The sequence below is a fragment of the Castanea sativa genome, chromosome 7 (assembly GCF_040712315.1).
Source record: "Castanea sativa cultivar Marrone di Chiusa Pesio chromosome 7, ASM4071231v1".
Taxonomy (NCBI): domain Eukaryota; kingdom Viridiplantae; phylum Streptophyta; class Magnoliopsida; order Fagales; family Fagaceae; genus Castanea; species Castanea sativa.
Window position 1 is genome coordinate 929774 of NC_134019.1, and position 26028 is coordinate 955801.

The 26028-nt window shown below is 36.1% G+C and overlaps 1 protein-coding gene across 4 annotated transcripts in view; it reads right to left on the bottom strand.

Moving 5' to 3' along the window:
- Positions 1–26028, bottom strand: part of LOC142643572 (uncharacterized) — a 34391-nt gene that overhangs the window by 6436 nt on the left and 1927 nt on the right. For 2 of the 4 annotated variants that reach the window (XM_075818256.1, XM_075818257.1), the window contains exons 2-8: positions 24267–24495; positions 20872–21019; positions 15840–15938; positions 13090–13247; positions 12467–12632; positions 7853–7989; positions 2610–3297 (exon numbers count right to left, since the gene is read on the bottom strand). In XM_075818256.1, the coding sequence (XP_075674371.1) occupies positions 2610–3297; positions 7853–7989; positions 12467–12632; positions 13090–13247; positions 15840–15938; positions 20872–21019; positions 24267–24495 (1625 nt within the window). Of the gene's footprint in view, positions 1–2609; positions 3298–7852; positions 7990–12466; positions 12633–13089; positions 13248–15839; positions 15939–20871; positions 21028–23306; positions 23452–24266; positions 24496–26028 lie in introns of those variants that run through there. The other 2 variants (XM_075818259.1, XM_075818258.1) reach the window with 2 other exon arrangements.

Sequence of the window (26028 nt, forward strand, 5' to 3'; positions counted from 1 at the left end):
TGAATTTGATTGTCACTTCATTTGGGATTTCATGATGAAGAAACAGATTGTCACCCACTTTGTTCGTTCGAATGATCAGTTAGGTGACATTTTCACCAAGCCTTTAGCTCATGCCTCCTTTCAACGACTATCTTTCAAGCTGGGCATGTTTAATATGTATGCTCCCAGCTTGAGGGGGAGTGTTAGAGCTATTTTCTCGTTACTTGTTCTATTAGCATATTAATAAGGATACTTGTGTAAGGTGGAGGCTGATAGATTAATGCCTAAAGTCTCCCTTTATTTTCCCCTTCCTCTTCCTTCTCTAACCTGAATTTCTATAGTTTACAATTTAACTAAATGCTTGTAATTTGTGTTCTTGATTGTATTGATCCCCTGCTGTATACAACGTGTATACTTGGGTGACTCTTTTTTAATGTTTGAATAAAATTATCATTACTTATCAAAAAAAAATCTCAAAAGGTGATTAGATGTTCCCTTAGAAAAGCATCTAGGAACCAAAAGAACCAATAAAAGTAGCATTCTTCCTTTAGGCAGCTTCATTAGGAAAAATCCTAACAAAAAAACTTGAGAAAATGTAATTCTTTTCTCATGAGTTTGTGCTGTATGTGTCAAAGAGATGGAGAGAAAGTGCATCATTTGTTATTGCACAGCCCTATTGCCAAGGATTTATGGGATTTGGTTTTTGCAATTATTGGGGTTCAGTGGGTGATGTCTAGGAGGGTTGTTATCTACTAGCGAGTAGGCAAGGCTGTTTAGATGGCATTGCTATAGGGAGATTTGGAAAACCATTCCTCATTTTTTGATGTGGTGTATCTGGAGGAAGAGAAATGCAAGAAAAATTGATGAATGTGAGAGGTCAACTTTAGATGAAAACGCATTTTATGAGGAATTTGTTCTAGTGGTTATTGGACTTGGGGAAGTTTTCTATATGCATCTAGTATACCACCTAAGTATTTGATGTTTATTTTCGTGATAAAATTATAACTTATCAAAAAGAAAAGTGTTCCTAAATCCTATTGGAGCGATATTGTGCTAATTGGTTATCTTATCAATAAAATTCCCCCAGTGTCCTTGGTGTTCAAATCCCCTTTATTGTGTTGGCTCATGATAAAACCTTATTCCGCTTATCTCTAAAAAATTTTGGGTGTGTTTTACTTTGTTTAAATATTAGGCCTCGAAGGTGAAAAACTGGAATACCAAATCCTCACTTTCTTAAAATTTATTTTCCTCACATACTTGTGAATGCAAAAAGGGTGCAAGTATTATTGTCGTAAACTCCGTCATCATTTTGTTAGTGATGATGTCACCTTCCTTGAAACTAATTCATATAATTCCTCCTCTTTCTCAGGATGTGATAATTCCTTCTATGTTTTCCTTGATTGCTATTGGTATCTTCCTGTTCTATTCCTGATAGCTCTCATTCGATTAAGGCTCCCTTAAACCTTTACAGGTGTGAGCCTCCTTCCCAAAATGGATATCCCTTTTTTGATTCAGATATCTTCCCATTTCTTTCACAAAGGTATGGTTACTTATACTTCTCACCCTATTTTTCATTATGTTTCTTGTACACATTGATCTCCCTTATTTAATGTCTTTACCTCATTTGTATTTTTGTGGCTATTCCCAAGTCTATCCAAGAGGCTATGTCTATTTCAGAAGGGACAACTATGGAAGAAGCAATGATAAATCTTCAGTTGTGGGGAAAACGTGTCTTGGTTTTGTTAACTAAACCCTAACACATAAAATATTATTCATATATAACACAGTACCGTGATAATACTGTTTTGCCCTTAGCATTATACCCGTAACACCTTGATTAGAATTGTACTTGGGACTTGGTTACTCTTCAATTAGAAAACTCAATTGTTGCCTTTCGTTAGGTGTATATTATAAAGTATTTGCTAGATGGTTCCATCAAGCATCTGAAAGTGCCTAGTTCCAAAGGGGTATTCTCGGACTTATAGGGAGGATTACACATACCTTTTTTCCCAATTGCAAAAATTTATTTGGTTTGGATTTTAATATCCTTGGCTCCTAATCTTGGTTAGCCTTTGTTTCAGCTGGACGTCAAAAACGCATCCTTACATGGTGATTTGCAGGAGGAAGTGTTCACGGAGCAACTATCAGGGTTGGTTGTTTCGGGGGAACTTGTTTGGTGAGGTATGCAGATCTCCTATAGCTTAAATTGGTAACTGGTGAAGCAGTAACAAGGTTTGGGCTTTTCTGCTGCCAACCTGATCATTCTGTCTTCCACTTCTAAAAGAGCAAAGACCTTATTATTGGTCTATTTTGATGATATAATTATCACCACAACATCAACTCGTGTAACCTGAAAACTAAACTTCTGACTTCAACAAAATTATGTCCATCTAGAAGAGGAATCAGCTCATATTAGATTGACATAATGCTTAGGAAAAATATTTTAGACTAAATGATGCATGCTATTGTAGAGGAATCAAAGAGATGGCTAGACAAAATATTGCTAAATGGTTGTCCTATTCTTGTGATTCAAAAACTACTCAAAGGAAAGAAGGACTAAAGAAGAAATACAGGATCAAGGCGAAAAACAAATGTAAAAGAATATATTAAAAAATTGTCAAGTGACCAACCTTGAAAAGATCAATGTTACTAGGTATCCCTTCAAGTGTTGCAGCATCAATTGTAGCCTGAGTTTTCTCGACCATATGGTATTTTTGTTTGCATATTTCTGTTGCTCTTTCTTCAAGAGTTGCATCAGCCACAACTAGATTTTTACTTAATACCACCCCTTGTCTTATTGAAGAGTTATTCCAGAAATTAGTCGAATCATTGGAAGCCCAAGACAGAGATCTCATCCACATCTGTAAGTAAACACTTCCATCTATGTCAAACACATGGTTATTTCTTTCAAATACCTCATCAGAGGGCCTTGCTCCTCCAGTTGATTGACTGCCTGCCTCCATAAATTTTGTACCTAGTGGTCCACCCCAAAATTTTACAGCTAAAGTTTGACAAACAACATGACCATAGGGTGCATACTCTAAATATGTGAACTGAACAAGTTTGGTGGGATCATCTAATAACTTCCGCATAAACTGAAGGGCCTGAAGTCTCGCTATACTATTAATAGCACTGATAGTAGCTCTCTCCTTTCCTTTAAGAGCACCATACACATGAAACAAAGATTCATCACCATCCTCTGGTCCATACTCACGCATGAACTTGTGTAAAGCAATAACTTCACCTACAAATGCATGCCAAACATCCCGCCTCATTTCACCTCCCAAGTCAACAAATTCCAGGACCCACGATTTTGACCTAAATAAAAACAAACAAAATGTGTATTATTCTTGTAAGTAGATGAGATATTTATAAGAGAATTATGCAGCTTGAAGAAAAGACTTCTACATAAAAAAAAAATTAAAAAAAAAAAAAACTATTACAAACAAAACAATGTTTATATAATGATATCAAACCCTAAAGCTAGAAGAGAAAGATGATGATATGTCCAATCAAATCAAAATCTTGATAAATCCAATATTCCAAATAATCATACCACTACCCTATTGTAGAAGTTTGAGATAAGATGCAGCAGACATGATTCAACATCTCACTCACAATATCACAGTATTCCTTGTCATAATTTCCTACATTCACCTTCAAATACATGAGGATTTCATTCACGGGTTTATCATTATCAAAGATGTCCAACATTGTTTCAGAATGTCACATTATCCTTATGAGTTGGCTCTGCAGTCAAATTTTCCAGGAGGTGGTCAACTAGATGGGTAATATATAGAGAAAATATTATTTCCTTGAGAAGACAGAAAAGTAAACAGAACAAAGCAGAAAATGTTAGGCCAGAGGGCAGGGAGTGGCCACCCCTTGAAGTGTTCATGCGACAAAAAGGATACTTAAAGCTAGGTCAACACAGTTGATAATATACTATGTGGAGAAATAAGGCTTCAAAATACTGGCTTGGCCATTTAATTGTTTGCTAACTATTAAAATGACCTTCAAAAACCTAAACAATCTAGATAAATTTATTAAATTTATTTTGAAAATCCTAATATCATTACAATCCTAATCCATAAAATTGAGAAGATATGCACCAATAATGATTTGATGAATCCCTTTTTTTTATTCTCTTCTTTTCTTTCTTTTTTTTTTTTTTTTTTTTTGATAAGTAATAAAGAAATTTATTGAAAAAAGAGTCACCCAAGTACACAGGAAGTATACAAGGGAGAACAAATCAAAGACGAACATTACAAAAATCAAGAAAATCCAAAATAGAAAGAAAAGGAAGGCTTCGCCACACGGAGAACCAATCTAGTAAGGTTCGGAAAAAAAGAGACTTAAGAACAGGCATGAAACTCTCAATGTCTTCAAAACATCTACTATTTTTCTCCTTCCAAATACACCACAACAAGCAATGAGGAACGGCCTTCCAAATATCTCCATTACGATGGCGACCAAAATGACCTTGCCAGCAAGCCAAAAGCCCCACAACAGACCTTGGCATAACCCAGTAAACTCCAAATAAACCGAAGACCATGTCCCACAATTCCATGGCAACCGGGTAGTGAAGAAAGAGATGGCCAACACTTTCACAATTGCACTTGCACATATAACACCAATCCAGGATGCAAATCTTTCTTTTTCTTAAATTGTCTACAGTCAGACATTTCCCCAAAGCTGCGGTCCAAACAAGGAAAGCTACTCTAGAGGGGATCTTCTGCTTCCAAATGCTTTTTCACCCGCTGTGCTCGGATGAGTCCCTGTGCTCGGATACTGAAGTGGCCTTGCATCGTGACATCCAACGGATCATCCATGAGCGCACAGACAAAGCCATCAGGAAATGGGGTAATTCTGAGCAGTGGGTTCTTGAATTACGAGACGGGAAGAGAGTGGCTGTCCCGATTCTTATTTCTTTGCCACCGGATGCTGCAGTTGTTGGAACGAATGAGTCGAACCAGTTGGTGTTGGTTCCAGAGGAGTCATCGGAACCTAGGGAAATTAATTCTGATCTGGATAAAGGGGTTGAGGCTAGTGTGGAGGATTGGGTATCAGATATTGGTTCAGAGGATGTTTCCCAGTTCTCTGATTTTTCGGCTCCTCTCAATGTTGAACCCCTGGCCGTCTCCTTACCTACGGTGTCGTGATATTCTCCCGAAGGGTCAACAACTTTGGTGGATAATTTGCTGAGAAAGGACAAGTACTCAATGTGGTTTCAGGAAAAATTCAGTGGCTTTGATGATTTTCTTGGGACATCCCTCAAAGGTTTGGAAGAGCCAGCTACCAAATTCCTGTTGGCTGTTGAAGCTAAGTTACAGCAAAGGGATTTTAAGGTTCATTCTGATAAAGCATTGAACAGCTCAGGGAGGAAAGGGATTAGGGAATTGAGGGGTTTGTTTAGCTTTGTCAATTATGGTCCAGCCTCTTATAGGCGCAGTGATAATGGTAAGGACAGGGCTCTTTTTATTTCTCAATGAATCTGAAGATTATATCTTGGAATGTCAGAGGTCTGAATGGCAAGGAAAAACGACTCAAGGTTCGTAATCTTTTACGCTCTTGGAAGGCTGATATAGTTTGTTTGCAAGAGAGAAAACTGGAATGGATTACAAGAGGCCTTGTTAGAAGTATCTGGAGTTGTCCTTTCATAGATTGGCTTTACTTGGGTTCTGAGGGAGCTTCCGGTGGTATTCTGCTCGTGGGATAGAAGGGTGGTTGAAAATATTGAAGAAGCAGTGGGGTGTTTCTCAATTTTGTGTAGGTTTAAAAACGTTAGTGACCACTTTGAGTGGGCCTTCACAGGTACCTATGGCCCTAATTTTTATAGAGAGCGTGGGGGGGTGTTTGAATAATTTGATATATCTCACTCACTCTATTACAATGCACCAGATCAGATTTTTCCTACATACCAGAGACGATGTCCAAGAGTAACATAATGAGTGAGATACGCTAAATCATGTTAAACATTCTTATGAATCATTGTCATTAACATTAGGTTTGATTTCATTTCGTTTCCAACTGCAGCTCTAACATATCCCCAGAAATGATTATCATAAGCAATTATTTTTATAAAGCTTCCCTTTAAATTTGAGTGTGCTACTAGCGTGGGTTATAAATTCTGCCCTATGTTTTCCCTCCCATGCTTCCATCCCTCTAGCAGTTGGCCAAGGCTGAGCCCATCAACTGAAAAACTTTTTTTTTTCTTGAGTTTCTTATTACTCTTCCTAGAAGATGACAACAAATAAAGATCAGGGGTAACCCAATTATCTATTTTCAGATAAGTAGGTATCCATGTCATCGGTGAAGCACTTAGATAACAATTGATAGGTTGATCTAACTTCATCATGTTTTTCTTGTAGTTGCTTTATTTGACAGAAGAAGAACATGAAAGAAAAAACTTGTAGGACTAGAATAACTCAGAATACTTGGTTTTATGAGACAAATGGTAAGAAGTTTCAACCCACTAAGACACATATTTTCAATTCCATAATGCATACCCTTTTGCAACTCTCACACTCTTCAACAATCATTGGAAAATATATTGCTGAAACAAGACAACAATCATGGTCCAAATTCTAGATTCCAATCCCCATGAATTTAGAGGGAGAGGCAAGGGTCCATAAGAGAAAAGAGAGAAATGTAATGATGGGGATTTCATTTGAATGTTAACAACCATCAAAGAGAAATATAATGATAAGGTTTCCTTTCTGGCCCAAGGCAGGTAACCATACTAAATAAGCAATCCAGAGTAAGTTCTAAACTCTGCAAGATTTTTAGTCCTCAACCAATCATGTGTCACCCAATATACTTCAACAAAAGTGTAAACATACACAAATATCCTAACATGTACATTGAGGGAGATAATGTGTCCTCACTTTCGTAAGGCCATTAGAAAGGCGTATTTTTCAAAAATTTCTTTACAACACATCATTTGCAATTAAGGAATTGAGTTGAATATTTTACATAACATGCAAATTACAATTAAATATAAATTCTAAAACAATAAAAGATCTAGTGACCCAGATAAATGAACACTCACAATAACAATTGTACCAAGTGACAATTTTTAACTACATGCAACCAAGAAGAGAAGATTCTTTAGGAACCTACTACTGCTTATGGTATCCTTCCACATTCCTTAGATTCAGTTCAAGTATCCTTTAGCAAAAATGAAAAATCAACCACCTCCAATTCATTTATATTTCAACCAACCCTACTCAAAGTTAGTGCATTATCCTATCAGGATTTACTAAAAACCAATTTCTGATTGTTACTGCTCTCCTTGTGTGTCTTGTAACAACGTCCACTTGTTTCTTTTTCTTTTTTTTTCTTTTTGATGACATAGGAGAATTTCATTCAGATTAGTTGCACGTCGTAGAGCATGCTATACAGCAATCCTCACTATTAATCAAACTCTTACAGGCAACTAACCCCACCCACCAAAAGCAGTTACCAGGTAATCCAGAGGCTTGTCACCCCTAACGGGCTAAGCAGTTTATCCTCATACCCAGGAGGCAACATCCACTTGTTTCTTGAATTCCTTTCTTGAATGAATTCCTTGGTAAGGTAATTTTTTAAAAATCCTACAAGTGAATAGCTAATTTATATGAAGAGAGTTTCAGTAGTGGAAGTCCCTAGCATAAAACCAAACAGATCTGACATGTATTCTTGATTTGATCTCTACTTCAGTCTGTCCCCCTAATATCATAGGATAAACAATTTGATCTTATCTATTAACAGCACTGTGAGAATAAAAAAAAGTAGCCAGCTGTTCCACATCCAAGGTATATCATTACTTATACATGACAGCACTTTTAAATGCACAAGTTGCTCTGCTGATAGTTTGAAGTAGCTTACTCACTCGGTACCAGAGGAGATGGAGACAGCTGAGTCAAAAAGAGCAGATCCCAAAGGTCCAACTTTTGCTTTCTCCACTCGTAGTCCATCTCTAGTAAGATCAATTTTTATAGCATCTTTGTGCCCTGATAAACCAATTGCCTGCAACATAGAATTGAAAAGATCACTGAAAAAGATTGCTCCAACCAATAATGTATTCCTTTTATTTTATTATTACAATAGAAATAAAAAAGAAGGATTGGGTTGAAGATTGTTATTTTTTTTATAAGTAATAAGATCTATTGATATCAAAAAAGGGATGCCCTAGTACACAGGAAGTGTACAGGTGTCAAAGAAATCAAGTTCAAAAATTTTAAAAATCTAGAAAATCAAGAAAGGAAGAGTAAGATTGGTTTCTCAAAGCAAACAGCCAATCTACTAAGGTTCTAAAGAAAAGTAACTTGAGGTCTGAAATGGATCTCTCATTATCTTCAAAGCACCTTCTATTTCTTTCCCTCCAAAGACACCACATGAGACAACGGGGAACAATTATCCATATATGACAATGATGACCAAACCACCCTTGCCAACAAACTAGGAGTCCCACAACTGACTTTGGCATAACTTAACTTACTCCAAATAAGCCCAAAACCATAGGCCACAAGTCCATGGTAACCGGACAATGAAGGAAAAAATGATCAACTGATTCACCATTACACTTGCACAAAAAACACCAATCCAATAGCCAAACCTTCCTTTTAATTAAATTATCAATCACCAAACATTTCCCCCAAGCTGCAATCCAAAAAAGAAAACCACTCAAGAGGGGATCCTCAACTTCCATATGCTTTTCCAAGGAAAACATGAATCATTAGAGCCCACTAGCAGAAAATAATAAGCATTAAGCATAAACCCCTTAGTTCTATCTAGTTTCCGGCTCATTTTATCCTCCTCTATTCCCTTTATAGAAGTTCCATATATGGTATCAATGAAGCTCAACATAGCCTCCAATTCCCAATTATGAATAGCCCTAAAGAAACTTACATCCCAATGAAGAACTCATTTATAAACTTCATAAGCTCAGCCACACTTCCCTCATTATCATGACAAAATCTAAATAATTCAGGATAGCTGGCAACAAGAGGTGTCTCCCCACACCATTGGTCTCGCCAAAACTTCACTCTTGACCCATCACCTACTTCATACACAATATAACGTGACAAAAAAGTCCATCCCCGACTGATATATTTCCATAGACTAACACCATAAGGACCAACAACTGAACCAGTACACCAGCCTCCCCATACACATCCAACCTCTACCACTTGCTACCAAAGAGCATCTTTTTCAAATCTCCACAACCACTTCCTAGGTAAAGTTTCATTAAAAATCCTCAAATTTGTTATCCCCAAACCACCAAAAGAAAGAGGAGTACACACAGCGGCCCATTTAACTAGGTGAAATTTGGGTTCGTCCCCTAGACCACCCATAAGAAATTCCACTTCATCCCCTAGACCACCCCATAAGAAATTCCATTGGAGTTTTGCAATATGGTTAGTCACAGGAGCAAGGAACAGAAATAAAGAGAGGAAATAGGCAAATTTTATAGAGTATTTTTAATAAGAGTGACTCTACCTCCCCTAGATAAGTACAAACGTTTCCATCCCGCTAACAAACGTTTCCATCCCACTAATCTCCTTTCCACCTTCTCCAGAATCGGGTTCCAAATTGTCCTATCTTTAAATTTTATAACCAAAGGAAAACCCAAATATTTCATTGGAAGAGTACCTTGCTTACAGTCGAGGACATTCAACAATATCTCAATATTATGAACCACTCCCACGGGTACCAATTCAGACTTACCCATATTTATATTTAGTCTTGAAACAGCCTCAAACCAAATAAGCACCATACAGAGAATCAAAATTTGATTAAGGTCAGCATCAAAGAAAATTAATGTGTCATTAGCAAAGAGGAGATGAGACACCACCAAAGATCTACCCTATAAATTACCCACATGAAAACCTAACTTGCGACCCTCATGGACAACTTTATCTAACGTTCTTCCAAGAGTTTCCATGACCAAAACAAATAACAAAGTAGACAAAGGATTGCCTTGTCTCAACCCTCTAGAGCTCACAAAAAAACCACAAGGAGAACCATTAATAAGGATAGAACCGAACAGTAGATAGACAAAAGAAAATCCACCTCCTCCACTTATCATAAAAACCACCAAATTCATAAGAAAGCCCCAATTCACATGATCATAAGCCTTCTGGACATCTAGTTTAAAAAGCAATGCTGGCCGACCAGCCTTCAATCTACTATCAAGGCATTCATTAGCAATAAAGACTAGGTCAAGAATCTGCCTCTTCAGAACAAAAGCATTCTAAGAAGCTGAAATTATATCTCCCATGACTGTGCATAGTCGAGTAGCTAAAACTTTAGCAATAATTTACAAACCCCCCATCAAGACTAATAGGGCAAAAGTCCTTGACTTCTACTACAGCAGATTTTTTCGAAATGAGAGTAATGAAGGTTGCATTCATGCTCTTTTCAAACTGAGCTTTTGAAGAAAAAAAAATGGTGAAAAACAGCCATAAGATCTGGTTTGAGAATCTCCCAGCAAGATTGGAAAAATGCCATGGGAAAACCACCTGGCCCAAGCAATTTGTCACCACTTAAATCCTTAATGACTTCAAATATCTCTGTCTCCTCAGAAGGTCTCTCCAACCAGTCCGCTTTATCTCCAGATATTGTTGGAAATTCTAACACTTTTGGAAAAGGTCTATTAAGTTGCTGCTCAGAATATAAATCCATGAAAATTTGAGTAATACAATCCGCAATCATATCCTGATTAGAAGACAAAGTCCAATTAACCATAAGAGTCTTGATACCATTATTTCTTCTATTAGAATTGGCCAGCCCATGAAAAATCTGGTATCGGCATCCCCCTGCCTCAAGTGCAACATCCTAGACTTTTGCGTCCAACTAAACTCCTCTAGTAAAGTGAACTTCTCAATTTCTGTACGAAGATTTACCTGTTCTAATTTTTCCTCAGCTATTAGTATATGAGTCTCCCCTCTAACATCTAAAGCACTCAATTTACTCCATAACTGCTGCTTCTTAATAACTACATTGCCAAACTCGGTTTCATTCCACCGTTTAAGATCCACTTTCAAAGCTACCAACTTCTTAGCCAATATATAGCTGGGAGTTCCTTGGAACAAATAAGATGCCCACCAGCAATCTGAAGATTGTTTGCTGATTTTGATTATTATTTTTTTTGGTTTTATTTGTGTATTTGAGAGGTTCAGCCATCCCGGATTGGTGTTATGGAGTGTTTTTTTTTTTTTTTTTGGTTGAGTTGTTGGAGTTTAACTTGTTTTAAGACTTTGAGGAAAGCCTGTGTGGGAGATTGAGGTTTTGGAGCAATTAGTTGCAATCTCAAATCTCAGTGTTACAGTGAAGCTATGTTGTACTTTGGGTTAGTTGTGTTAGATGCCTGCAGAAAAATCTAGTCATGGCTGAGAGAAAAATTCACTGATCAAGAATAATTATATGTAATGTACTGGCCCAAGAGGCCCAATATATTGTAATTTGTAAGCCCATGTAGGGCTAACCCTAGTTCCTATATATACCCTACTAGGGTTCATTGCAGTCAATAATTGAAAATGCAATAAACATGTAGCTGACGTAGAAGACACAAAAAGATCTTTATTTTAATTTTGTTTTACTTTATTTTGCAAGTTAATTGTATTTTTATGGGTATTTTATTTTAGGCTCTAGTATTTAAGTAGGTTTATAATTACTTTTATTCAAAGTCAGGGTTATTTTTATAGTAAGGCAATTTTCCTGCTCCTATTAGACAGAGGGTTTAGTTTTTCTATAAAAACAAACTATGTACTCTTATCAAGTAATACTTTGATGAAATGAAATTTTGAATTGGAAGAATTCAAATTGCTGGGTGCTGATTCCTAGCAACTTGGTTCCAATTCCTAAGTTTCTTCTTTGGTTTAGTATTTCTTTAAAAACAAACCATGTATTATTATATGACAAACACATAGTTCTTTTTTATATAGGAATGCTAAACCCTTTATAAGAGTACATAGTTCGTTTCTATGGGATTTGAAAGAAACTTGTATACAAATGTGTTTGTTCACTTTTTTATGAGATGCCATTTGAGCTAAAGAAATCTAAATTTGGGGCAAAAAGTATACTCTCCAATGGACATTAAGTTGCTTCCACCTCACTACCCATCAGCATGTACTGGATCATTACAGAATTTTCTTTTATATATTATATAATATTCAAAGAAGAAAAACATTATCACGTGTATATGCCTTTATGCCTGACTAATTGTATAATAAGGCCCTTATGTGATATACCAATGATCCCTATTGAAAATACTTCCTTTTCCTATAAAAACAGGTGGAAGGTGAGGTTGTAGATTCAAAACCCACTAGGTGAGCATCGAACATACCAATGAAAAAGGTAATGTAAAACACTTTTTGTTGAGTTGAATATGCATAGAATCATACTATACATTCCACCAATAACTTAACGGACCTCATATGAAGAACACCAATTTTTCCACAAAATTCATATTCAATGAAGAAATGTTACACAAGACAATTACCTCAAAATAGATTGCTCTATCAGTTAGACTAAGTTTTCCTGGCCATGCCATATTGTTCTCCCATTTTAGAACAGGCCGCTTTCTGCTGGAAGCAATACATAAGACTCTCTCCTCATAAAACTGGGGACATTCTCGAATCTGGTATGATCTCCGTCCTTCATGCACTCTACACCAGAAACAGTACAAGCTTGACGCATTTTCAGATGAAGAAATATAGTTTGTAATTATATGCAATATGAACAGTAAAAGCTACAAAAGATGTGTTATTCAAGAAATTACAATTCATTTTATGATGCGCAACAATACCTTTCAAAGAAAGGGCAATGGCGGAGAACTTAAGAGTCAAATTTTTGTGGGTTTTTTTTTTTTTTTTTTTTGCCAAAGGTATACCTCCCATTTCCATTTTTTAAAATATGTTTCAACTCAATCAGACATGTACCCAAGCCATGTCCATGTTCAATACATGTCCAAAACTAATACAGTGGGGCTTTTCAGATATCTGTTCTTCCTAGCCTATTAGGAAGGGTGTTATTGTATAAAAAGAAATTACTAAGATGCTAAAGCATTGATTACAATATCACAAACCAGATACACATAGATCAGAAGGAAGCCATGAAGCTCACTTGAGAAGTTCACTGATATAAGTTAGCCACACGCTCAAAGAGATACCCTCTTCATCACCAGCAAGTGCCTTGAATAGATTGTGCACTGTCGACCGATCAGCCACACCAGAAACAGCTGGAGCTATACGAACAAAAGCCTTTTCTCTAACAAGCTTCCCCTACAATTGCAACAAAATATTGATATGTTTAAATTTATCATTTTTAATATTAAATTAATTTTTGAAAGAGAGAAAACAAACTGTCAACAGCCATTACATCCAGATGAGAAATCCAAAGTAAAATGCTCCTACCAGCTACACGTTCACCAAATTTCCACTTACAATAACAACAACCAAGCCTTAGCCCTTAAGTTTGGGGTCTCCTATGGATCCTCAATAGATTAATCAAGGTCAGCCATATGAGTGGTATATAATAAAATATATGTCATGGAAATTGCAAATATTCTAGTTTATTCCCACTTTCCAGCAGAAAACCACGCTCTGCAATCTTAATTTGCTATACTTGAGAATAACTGAAGGATGTAGAAAATGATAAACAAGTGAAGGAGATGAGGTCATTCACCCATCATTATATAATTAAATAACAGTGACACTAATACCAAGAAAAATGTCATTAGAAGTACTTATTATTAGTACCAAAAAGCTTTAGCTAGAGGAGTGGGGGAGGGGGAAGAGCAAGAAAAAGGGAGCCCACTAGAACACAAACATATGAGGCCCCTCTCCTAGCTAGGGAGTTGGGATATAGCAGTCAAATATGAATTGCTTTCTAAGGATCAGGATCGTCAACTGTGAGAATGCATGTCTCCTTTTGACCTATCAAATGCAGGCTTATGAGAATGCGATGTCACCATCCAATCCCTAACTATCTTATATAGCAAGAAATCATTTATTTCTTGAATGATCTCAAAATAGAAAAATGTTCATTATCTGCAAAGATGTACACCAATCTATATCTATATATATCTAAAAACAGAAGCATAGCATTTATTATTTCTATGCTCATGTTGAGCCACATTATCCACTTATTTTTTTTATCTTTTCTTTTCTCTTTTTAAACTTTTCTTCTCCTAATTCTCAAAAAAAAAAAATCCTCATCTTCTCCCTATTAGCTCACAGCTACTTTACCCTTCTTCCAACATTTCTCCTCCTTTTTTGCCTCTTTATCTCCCCACTACTTTATTCTTTACCATTACACTTCGTTCATCCTTTTATCTTTTTTATATTTTAATTCTTCTTCTCCCTATTTTATTTTGTATAAATTTGATATTATTTCTCCCATTCAATCCATATTTTTCCCACATTTACAATAATGTGAGTACTCTCTCTCTCTCTCTCTCTCTCCTCTCTTTTGGTGGATTTTTGTTCTTCCTTATAACTCTAATTAAGGTTGATGGTTCCCTTTTTTTTCTTCAATATGTGTTTTGGTAGTGTGTTTTTTTTTTTTTCATTTCCCTTCAAAAAAGTCTTCTCTTCCCTTTTAAAGCATTGACTGTATTTTAGTTTTGGTTAATACTTAGACTTTTTTGTAAATAACAATTTGAGATTATATCAAAACACAATCTACATAGAGCTATGAATTTGAATATTCCTAACAATTGTTTGAGTAATAAATTATTATAAAGTCTATTTTTTATTCCTTTGGTTTCATTTTAATTTTGGTTTAACATTGTAATTTTGTGATAAGTTTTTATTATTATTATAATTTCATTATTCCTTAAGAGATGAGAAATTTGAAATTTATAAAGTTAAGTTGTATATTAAGCAAATATAACACACTACAATAGAAGTTAGAAGAATATGGTTCACCTTAAAAAAATATTAATAAAAAAAAAAGAATGGTATATTTATAGAGATAAAAAAATTAAAAAAAAATTACTTGCAAAAATCTTTTTTCTTTAAATAGACAATATTTGTAATGTGTAGAATGAGAGAGAGAGAATAACAAATTTGAATCTAATACGAAAAACACATTTGGCAATTGTTTGTTTTAAAATAAGGGAGTGTTGCGTTGTGTGATTAACTTAGTTCATAAAACTTAGCACCAAAAGAAAAGGGTTATACACGCACACGGGAGTCATAATTGAATATACAGAGCTAAGGGTATGTGGGAAGAGAATTAAAGTGAACCTCAAGGTCAAAGGCCTAAGCTATATATGCAATATACAATTAAACTCATGTATGAAATCTCCTTATTTTTAGTCACGGTTTTTACAGTTAGTATTTTATTTACTATCTTTAGCATCTTTGTTTTTTTTTGGATTGAAGGGTAGAAAATAGGGTTTGAGAAAGTTTGTTTAAAACTAAAAGAATAATTTCCAAATTTTATATACTTTTATTGATACACAAAATGTTATAAATAAATTTTATTAAAAAATGAATATGTTCACTAACTTGCCTTTTGAATTCCTAAAAAATTGTACTGTTCTCATTTTGGTACGACATAAATTATATATATTACATTTTTTATTGTTCCTATAATAAATGAAAACATGATTATGAAATACATTACTCTTTATTAAATTAGACTAAATTGAAAAATAAATAAATAAATAAATTTAACAAGATCACCATAAAAAAAATTATCACGCGCAACGAGCGGGTTTGTGACTAGTGCATATAAAAACTCATGCACTAGAAAAGTTTAATTATCTTAATTAACACAAAGCTCAAACCACTAATTGCCACTGAAGTCAGTAAAGAAACTCACAACATTCCAGAGGTGGTTTAGCAAATAAATGATAAAAAATGAACCTGAAAATAAGCTTTCTCCGAAGCATTTGCAAGCTCTTCTTGGTAAGGATTGTCCCATGCAAGCATTGTTATGAATATCAGTCTCTGGAATGCAGGCTCCTGCAAATGGGCCAAGGTTTGTCCAAAAACAAGAAGAAAATCTGTAACTGTAGAAGATCTAAAACTTACATTTATTGAGTTTGAAATTTATAATTATAAAATGTAAATTATTAATTATTAAAAAAAAAAAAATTTTAAATTGCAAATGACACCTTTTAAGTTTGGTCATTTTTTATTTTCAATCCTCATTTTTCATTTATGTCATTTTAGTCCATTAAGTTTACATTAGTTGTTAACATTAGTCTTTCCATCACAAACTACCGTTAACCATTAAAAACTCTTTTTTTAATATTAACAAACTAATAATTTTTTAAATAAAATAACAACTATAATAAAACAATAATAAATATCTCACATGCCGAATAATAGCACCATTCCAATTAACAATACCAATCTAAGCAACAAATTCAAAAACATGATTTACCTAAAAAATTGAAAAGCTAAAAACATCTAGCAATAAAATTCAGACATGTACAAAAGAAGGTGAAATTGAAAAGAAAGAAAACAAATGAAGGAGACAAAAGGGGGTTTTGGCCATTGCTAAGGAAAAAGAAAGGAAATAGATCTGATGGTTAGACGAGAGAGAAGAGAGATAGTGAGATTAGAGAAGAAAAAGTAGAAAGAAGATGAATCAGTAAGATATTCATTGGATTTATGGTGGACAAGCATCTACCCCCTGTCCCAAGTGCCAAGCTCCACCTCATTTGCAGCTATGGACTAACATGACAAGATTAATAATTGTAATAATCTGAGGAAAGCGCTAGCCACCTCTGCGCTTATAACCAAAAAGACTAGTCAAGTTACAAGTGGGCTCCTCGCAACCACTTATAAACCCAACATCCACCTAATAAAAACCTAATGTAGGACTCAGCCTATGCGTGTACAGCCAGCACAACACACAATCAAACAATCCAATCCAATTAAATCAGCACAATTTGGGTTATCACAATCTCCCCCACTTAAATTCCCGATGACCTCATATGGGCCCAAGTTGTGCTGCAACCCAGTCTAAGTAACATGGCGTTACCACTTACTAGGTTTTCTTTGATACCATTAATAACGACCCGATGATAGCACTAGCCACATCTGCTAGCTACATCTACTTTTATACTCCAAAAGGACTAGTCAAATTACAATTGGGACTCCTCACAAACACTTAGAAACCCAAGATCCACCTAGTAAATACCCAATGTAGAACTCAGTCCACACCCACACAACCCATACTCAAAAAACCCTATACAACTAAATTCACACAATTTGAGGCATCACAATAAGCTTTACAACATTTTGACTATTATTTTATTGCAGAGATATCATATTAATTGTGGACTGGAGAAAGGCAATCAACAAAGGTGAGGATAAAGTACTTAGAGGTGGCTTTGAACCAGGACATTCAGTAGTTTGACATAGGACCTCCAATGTCATTTTTTGCCATTAACAGCAATTCAGTGATGGTCCAAGATGCCATTAGTTCTGGAGAATCAAAAATAAGAGTTTTATGTGAATTTGCTTCTAAATCAAGCTTTGGATAAAACCTGATTTATTGTTCTTCTTTCAGCAATTTGGTAACAATATACACTATACGGAAGCATTTGTGTCTGGATTTGTGGTGGATTTCACTGCTGTGTCAATTGGGTTTGGTCACTCTTCCTGTGGATCAATGCCATCCACACAACCACATTAGCCAAACTCTTTGGCAAGAGCCAGGAACTCTCTCACATGCAGAAAACACGGTCACACAGGTAACTTCAAGAAGGCATTTTGTTCATATATATTACCTTTACAGAAACTATGAAGGTGAGTCTCCACGAGTATCAAAATTTTTATTTTATCACAGAAGGCTGCAGCCTCCATAGAGTCACTCCCCCCACAGAGAGAGAGAGAGAGAATGAATTTTATTTTTATTTAGGAAAAATGTAAATAAATTTTTTTTTATAGGTAATAAAGATATATATTCAAGAACACTACCTTACGCAGAAAAACATAAGCCAGAGAGACAAATACAAAGGGAAGAGAGAGAGAGTAAAAAGATAAAAAGAAAAAGAAAAAGAAACTAAGTACACATTAGTAAGATTAAGAAGTCCCAAAACTTACAACTAATTCTTAACCCCAACTTTACCCTTTTTTTTATAAGTAATAAGATTTATTGATATCAAAAAAGACACCCTAGCACAACAGGAGTGTATAGGGGTCAAATACAAAAATTACAAGAATCAAGAAAATCAAAGATAAAAGAAAATGATTGGTTTCGCAAGGCAGACAACCAATCCAAAATGATTAGTATGAGTCAAACACCTACTATTTCTTTCCCTCTAAAAACACCACATTAAACAATGGGGAATAATTATCCATATATGAACATTTCAAGGAGGACCAAACTAGCCTTGCCAGCAAGCAAGGAGCCCCAAAACTAACTTGGGCATAACCCAACTTACTCCAAATAAACCCAAAACCAGAGACCTCAAATCCATAGCAACCAGACAACGAAGGAAAAGATGGTCAAGTGATTCACCATTACACTTGCACATATAACACTAATCCAATATCCAAACCTTCCTTTTTTGTAAATTGTCAATCGTCAAGAATTTCCCCATAGAAAGAAAGCCACTCGAGGAGGAATCTTCTGCTTCCAAATGCTTGTCCATGGGAAACAACAATCATTAGAGCCCACTAGAAGAATAGACTATGATAATTATTCACCATGAATCCCTTATTTCCATCTGGTTTCCAGCTCATTTTATCCTCCCCAAACTCCCTTACTAAATATCCATAAATAGCATCCATAAAGCTCGACATAGCATCCAATTCCCAAACATGAAAACCCTAAAGAAACTTACATTCCAAAAAAGGACCCCATTAGTAGTTCACTTACATCCCAAAAAATGACCCCATTAGTAAATTTCATACACTCAGCCACACTTGCCTCCTCTCAGCAAAATCTAAACAAATCAGGAAAGAGGACAGCAAGAGGTCTCCCCACACCAACGGTCTTGCCAAGACTTCACCCTCGACCCATCACCAATATCATACAGAATATAACGGGAAAAAGAAGGCAATTCCCGACTAATATTTTTCCACAAACCAACACCATATGAACCAGAAACTAGACCGGTACACCAGCCACCCCATACACATCCATATTTCACCTATATCACTTGCCTCCAAAGGGCATCCCTTTCAAGCCCAAATCTCCATGGCCACTTCTCAAGCAAAGCCTCATTAAAAAATCTTACTTTCCTTATCCCCAAGCCACCTGAAGAAAGAGGAGTACAAACAGTAGCCCATTTAACTAGGTAAAAATTAGGTTCATCCCCTAGACCACCCCATAAGAATTTCCGCTGAAGTTTCGCAATTCAATTAGCCACATAAGCAGGGATAATAAAGATAGGAAATAATTAGAGGAAATAAGTAGATAAATTAGATAGAGTGCTTTTAATTAAAGTGACTCGACCTCTCTTGGATAAGGACAAATGTTTCCATCCCATTAATCTCCTCTCTATCTTCTCCAGAATCGGGTTCCATATTGTCTTCTCCTTGAATTTATTACCCAAAGGAAGACCCAAATATTTCATTGGAAAAGTACCTTGCTTGCAGCCTAGTACATTCTACAATAACCCAAAATAATGAATGACTCCCACAGGTACCAATTCTAACTTTCCCAAATTTATTTTTAGACTAGCAACCACCTCAAACCAAATAAGAATCATACGGAGAATCATATGGAGAATCAGAATCTAATCAAGGTCGGCATCACATAAAATTAGAGTGTCATTAGCAAAGAGGAGATAAGACACCACCAAAGATCTTTCCTCCAAATTACCCATACAAAAACCTAACATACAATCTTCCCAGACAGCTTTATCCAACATTCTACCAAGAGCTTCCATGACCAAGACAATAGCAAAGGAGACAAAAGATCACCTTGTCTCAACCCTCTGGAACTCTCAAAAAAACCAAAGGGAGAACCATTAATCAAAACAGAGAAACAAACAGCAGATAGAAACAAGAAAATGCACTGCCTCCACTTAACAAAGAACCCACTATGCTCTAGCAACTTGATAAGAAAACCCCAAATAACATAATCAAAAGCCTTCTCAACATCTAGTTTACAAAGTAACCCTAGTAGACTGGTCTTCAATCTACTATCAAGATATTCATTAGCAATAAGTACAAGGTCGAGAATCTGCCCGTTCAGAACAAAAGAATTTTGAGAAGCTGAAATAATAGCTCCCATGACCATGCATAATCAAGTAACCAAGACTTTAGCAATCATTTTATAAACCCCCCAACAAGACTAATCGATCGAAAGTCCCTTTACTTCAACTGCTGCAATTTTTTTTCGGATGAGAGTAATGAAGGTTGTATTCTTCTTCTTCTTTTTTTGAGAATCTAAATTTTACGTGTAAAGCGTGTAAAGCATCTAAATTTTACGTGTCCTCCGTTTATTGCTGTTCTGCTGTTCCCTGCTTTCTAAAAGCAGTTCTCCAGGAATAAGGTGCCAACATGTTTCTTGGTGTGGAAAACAGTTTGGTGTTTAAAACCGGAAAACTGATTTTTTTTTTTTTACATTTACCAAGCAGGGCATTAGTCTTTACTCTTTTCCATTTATTGGACTTTACAGAACAATGAAAAATTATATAAAACTGCATTCTAAAAGTTTTAACACTGATTACTATAGACTTGATCTTAGATGGCAAGAATACTCCCCATGAGCATATAAAAGTCAAAGACTAGAGAACAGAAGCAAGGGAAACGGAAAAGGAACCAAGGAATACATGCATGGTCTACGAGATCAGTAAAAAACAAACTGTTTTAGAACAGAGCTTCATAAGTTTATTTGCTGTAAAGGATTTCCGTTGTACACAGACTTAAATAAAGCCCAATAAAATCTATACCAACCACTTACTATAATCTAAGAATAAGTATTACAAACCTGGAGAGAAGGAAGAATATCAGAACTATCCCTTGACAAGAATCTAAAGCAGCAATACTCAACCAAATTACGGGCATCATTATATACAGATTCAGGAACGAGTGCTTTAAATATTTTCTGCATTTTCTGCCCAGTCAATCCATTCATCCTGCATATCTTAAGTTTGAGAGTCAAATCACAATTCCCTTATTAGTACGATAGGCATAAAAAACTTAGCAAGCCCTTAAAAACAAAAGTCAATAATAGAATAAAATGGGTTATAGTCTTTCCCCTTAAAGACTCCTTATTCGTAATGGATAATATTTAGAAGAGCTAAATAAAGGTGGGATTCCATGTCATGCATATATCACTAAAGGCATGATGTATGAGGCTTAGTCAAATATCCAGGATCAAGTGGTGGGTTTTGAAAAGAAGTTATATCAGGAGTCTGAATCTTGGAGGCCCACTATTAATGGGTTAGAGTTTGCTAGTCTGGATGAATCCAATCAACTTTCTCTAGAAAAGGAGTTTGAAATGGTGGAGATCATTGCAGCTCTTCGGGAGGCTAAGGGTGGTAACGCTCCTAGTCCTAATGGCTTTACCAAGGCTTTCTTTCAAAAGTGTTGGTGTGTGCTTGAGAGGGATGTTATGGCTTTCTTTGCAAACTTTCATAGACAAAGCATCTTTAAGAAATCTCTCAATGCCACCTTTCTGTGTTTGTGTTTGATACCCAAGAAGATCAACACAGTTAACATTAAAGACTTTCGTCCTATTAGCCTTGTGGGTAGTTTGTACAAACTTCTGTCAAAGGTGTTGGCTAATAGGCTACTACCTGTGGATAAACTTATATCCAATTCCTAGAATTCCATTGTTGGGGGAAGACAAATTATTGACTCTATTAGAGTGGTATTTCGGGTGTGATTGTCAAGTTGGATATTGAGAAAGCTTATAATTATGTGAATTGGAGTGCTTTGTTTTACCTTATGGAGAGGCGGGTTTTGGAAAGAAGTGGGGGAGATGGACAAAGGCGTGTATTTCTACAGTACGTTTTTCAATGCTTATTAATGGGTCTACAAGTAATTTTTTTTGGCAGTTCTCACAGTCTTTGCAAGGGGACCCCTTATCTTCAATCCTTTTCCAGTTGGTGATGGAGGAACTGAGTCCGTTATTGAAGAGGACAAAAGAGGGAGGTTTTCTTAGTGGTTTCCAAGCAAGTTCAAATGCAAGAGGAGGTTTGTATATTACTATATTTCTCATCTTCTATTTGCTAATGATACTATTCTATTTTGTGATGCATCCAAGGAACCAAGTATTATATATCCGGATGGTGTTGATTTCTTTGAAGCTATCAAAGGCTTGAAAATAAATGTTGGTAAGAGTGAGATTTTGCCGATTAGTGAGGTTGGGAATTTGGATGCTCTGGCTCATATTTTATGTTGTTGTAAGGTTGGTTGTTTGCCCATGACTAATTTGGGTATGCCTCTTGGGGCTTATTATGAGGATTCTTTGATTTGGAACCCTATTATAGAAAGGATGGAGAAAAAGCAGTTAGGTTGGAAGCGGTTATATTTGTTAAAAGGGGGCAGGCTTACTTTATTGAAGAGCACTCTATCAAGCCTTCCCACTTATTATCTATCTTTGTTTTCTATTTCAAAACATGTGGCGGATAGATTAGAGAGGATTCAAAGGAATTTCCTTTGGAGGAAATCTGATGAAGTTTTAAATATCCATTTGTTGCTTAGGAAAAGGTTGTTGGCCAATGGAGGCAGGTGGTTTGGGGATCCAAAGGATTGGGATGTTTAACCAAGCTTTGCTTGGAAAGTGGCTATGGCGTTTTGGGTATGAAGTCACCCATTTATGGCGTCAGGTTACAGCCACCAAATATGGGAAGGCTAGTGGAGGTTGGTGCACTATTTTTGTTAGAGGGACACATGGTTGTGGGATATGGAAAAACATTAGGAAAGGTTCAAAGAGTTTTTTTGGTCATGTGATGTATGCGGCGGGAGAGGGCCTTCGCATTTAGTTCAAATTCAACCCTAGGAGTAGTCCTATTTCTTTGAAAGATTTGTATCTAGAATTGTTTGCCTATGTTATGGCTCAAGAAGCTCGGACTGATCTAGTTTTTATTGCACCAAATGGGGGAGGTAGGAGCTAGAACTTACTTTTTCGTCGTGACATTAGCAATTGGGAGTTTTAGAGATTTTACTCTTTCTTTGAGCATATTTCCTCCAAAATAACAAGGCGGAGGGTGATGATATCTTGATTGGGCAGTTGACTTGTAATGGTGTTCTTGATATGGGCTCTTTTTATAATTCATTATTGGAAGCCCATTTTGTTTCTTTCCCTTAGCAGAGCATTTGGTGTGTTAAGATACCTAAAAGAGTGTCTTTTCTTTTTATGGCCAGCTGCTAAGGGTGGGAATCTTATAATAGATAACCTTGTTAAGAAAAACTTACTTCTTGTTAATTGGTGTTGCCTATGTCATTGTGATGAAAAACTATGGATCATCTTTTACTCCATTGTAAGTTTGCTCAGGCTTTGTGGAGTGAAGTCTTTCTTATGTTGGGGCTCAGTGGAATGCTGTATACAGTTGTCTCTCTCCTGTTTGCATGGAGGAATTGGTTAGGGACTTATTCTTCAAATGTTTGGAACATGGTATCGACATGTCTTATGTGGTTAATCTGGAAGGAACGCAATGCCCAAACATTTGAGGACATTGAGAGACCGGTAGATCTATTGAAGTTTGTGCTAGCTAGGACTTTGTTTGAGTGGTCTCATGTTTGGGGTTTTACACATTGCTTTTCCATGTCTGATTCAGTATTTCTATTAGCTCTTCTCTTTGATTTGTTTGTATCCACTTCAAGTGCAGTGAGTTTACTATCATAAACACATTGCACTTTTCTCATCAATAAAACTTTTATTACCTATCAAAAAAAATATATCAACAAAGCAGAGCCTCCATTTCAAAACTCCCAAAAATTCATGATTATCAATTGGCAACTTGGTCCAAAAATACCAAAGAATAAAGATATTTCAGGTATATATACCCACTTAAAACATTGTGTCTTGTTTAGAGAGGCGCACGCACACAGATTTATATACCCACATAGACACACACACACACATATATATATGAGTGGTGATAGTTACACACCGTGTGTATGGTACACACAATGTCATGCCAGCTGAAATCTTTTTTGAAAACACCATTTCACAATTATAACTGAAATCGTGTTTTCATAGGGAGTTTGTACGGAGTGTGTAATAAAGTTCCACATCTAATGTTAAGTGAAAGTAAAAAGCTACAAATGTTATAACATTATAATTCATCCCACTGAAAATTTCAGTTAACAAGTGAAGAAAAAATAACACTTTGGGAGACACCAATATGGAAAACAATAGATAAAAAGATTCACCTGCTAAATTGCTCAATAGATACGATAGCAGCTAAAGAGAGAATCCCATTCGGTGTTCTGCTCTGAATAGTCTGTTCTGCCATAAATATGTCCTCCATATCCGGAGTATCAAAAGCATTTCCAGGATCAGGCTTTCTACTTTGACCAGTTTTTGCAAGTGGAGAAGCCACTTCACTAAAAAAATTTTGAGTTTTCAAAAGCCATAAGTTCAATCTTTCTTGCACTACATCTGTCAAGAAATAAAGAGCCAAGTAAATACCAGAAGTAAAAGCAATGAGGAAGATCGTTACCATGGAACAAAAAGCATTTTATAAAGCACATTGATATGTCTACTTCAATCTCCTCTAACTCATATAAAGTATCCCAGATCGCTGTATCTTTCCAAATCACAATCCAATAAGGAGCTCCATTTTTTAATAAGTAAAATAATTTTTCATTAAAGAGAAAAGAGGGGAGTAGCTTAAGTACAAGACAAGTATACAAAAGGACCCCCTAAAAGAAAGAAAAGGGAGCTACAAGGTCAAAATGTCTAGCTCAAAGTATCTATAACATCCAACAAATCTGAAGCAGTACATGGCCGTGCAGCATGATTCCATTTGCAAAGAGATCCCAAGAATTTTAACCTCATCTGAATTAACCACCATTCCTTTCCTCCAATGGTACGTGCAGTTCTTTCTCTCCACATACCCCACATTAAACATAGCAGAATGGCCCCCCAATTATTAGGCTGCATTTTTTTGTCCAATAGTTCACTTCCAACAAGTCAAAAAATTCAAACACTGACAGACTGACTTTGGCATCAACCAACTCACTCCTAGTAAAATACAAATGTCCATAAATTTCTGGCTACCCCCTTTGGATTTGCACATACAATTCAACTCCAATCCATAATAATAGTCTCTGGTATATAAAATTATCATTTATTATAATTTTACCCTTCACTGATGTTTAAACTTTTAAACCATGTAAGCAACATGAGGTGGAGCTCTAACTCACCAAATAGGTCTCCAAGGAAATGATTTATCAACCACCTCCCTCAACACATCAAAGTAATTATGCACTCTCAATACCTAATTTTAAGAAGTTGACCAAACCTTCCTATCCTCCTGACCTTGCTGCACCTTAGCTGCATACAACTCCTCCAAACACGAATCAATGATCAATCCTGAACAGCTCGAATAAATTAAGAGTTCCAAGGAATAGGAACAACTCCTCGGCGTGTTTCTTGCTTTGTGTGGACTGCTGTTTGGGATAGGATCCTTACAGGGGATAATTTGAGGGGAAAAGGGTTGGATTTTGTCGATTGGTGTATCATGTGCCGCAGTAATGGTGAGACGGCGGATCATTTGTTATTACATTGTGGAAAGGCTTCTCGACTGTGGAGTTTAGTTTTTAGATCTTTTGGGTTTTTCTGGGTCTTGCCTAGATCGATTGCGGATACTCTATTCAGTTGGTGGAATTGGCCTGGAAAGCACTCGTCTAGCATTTGGAATTTAGCTCCTTTATGCTTGATGTGGTGTCTCTGGAGGGAACGCAATAGGAGGACGTTCGAGGACATGGAAAGCTCAGACGACCAGCTTTTGGCCTCTCTTAGTGGCACTCTGTTTGATTGGTCTAGGGCTTGGGGACTCACCTCTAGTGATTCCCTCCCTATGTTTCTTAGTTCTCTCCTGTGTACTTAGTTTATTTTCCTCTTTTCTCTTTTTTCTCTTTCTCTTCCCTGTGTACTTATCTCTCTGCCTTATGTCTTTTGCATAAGGTA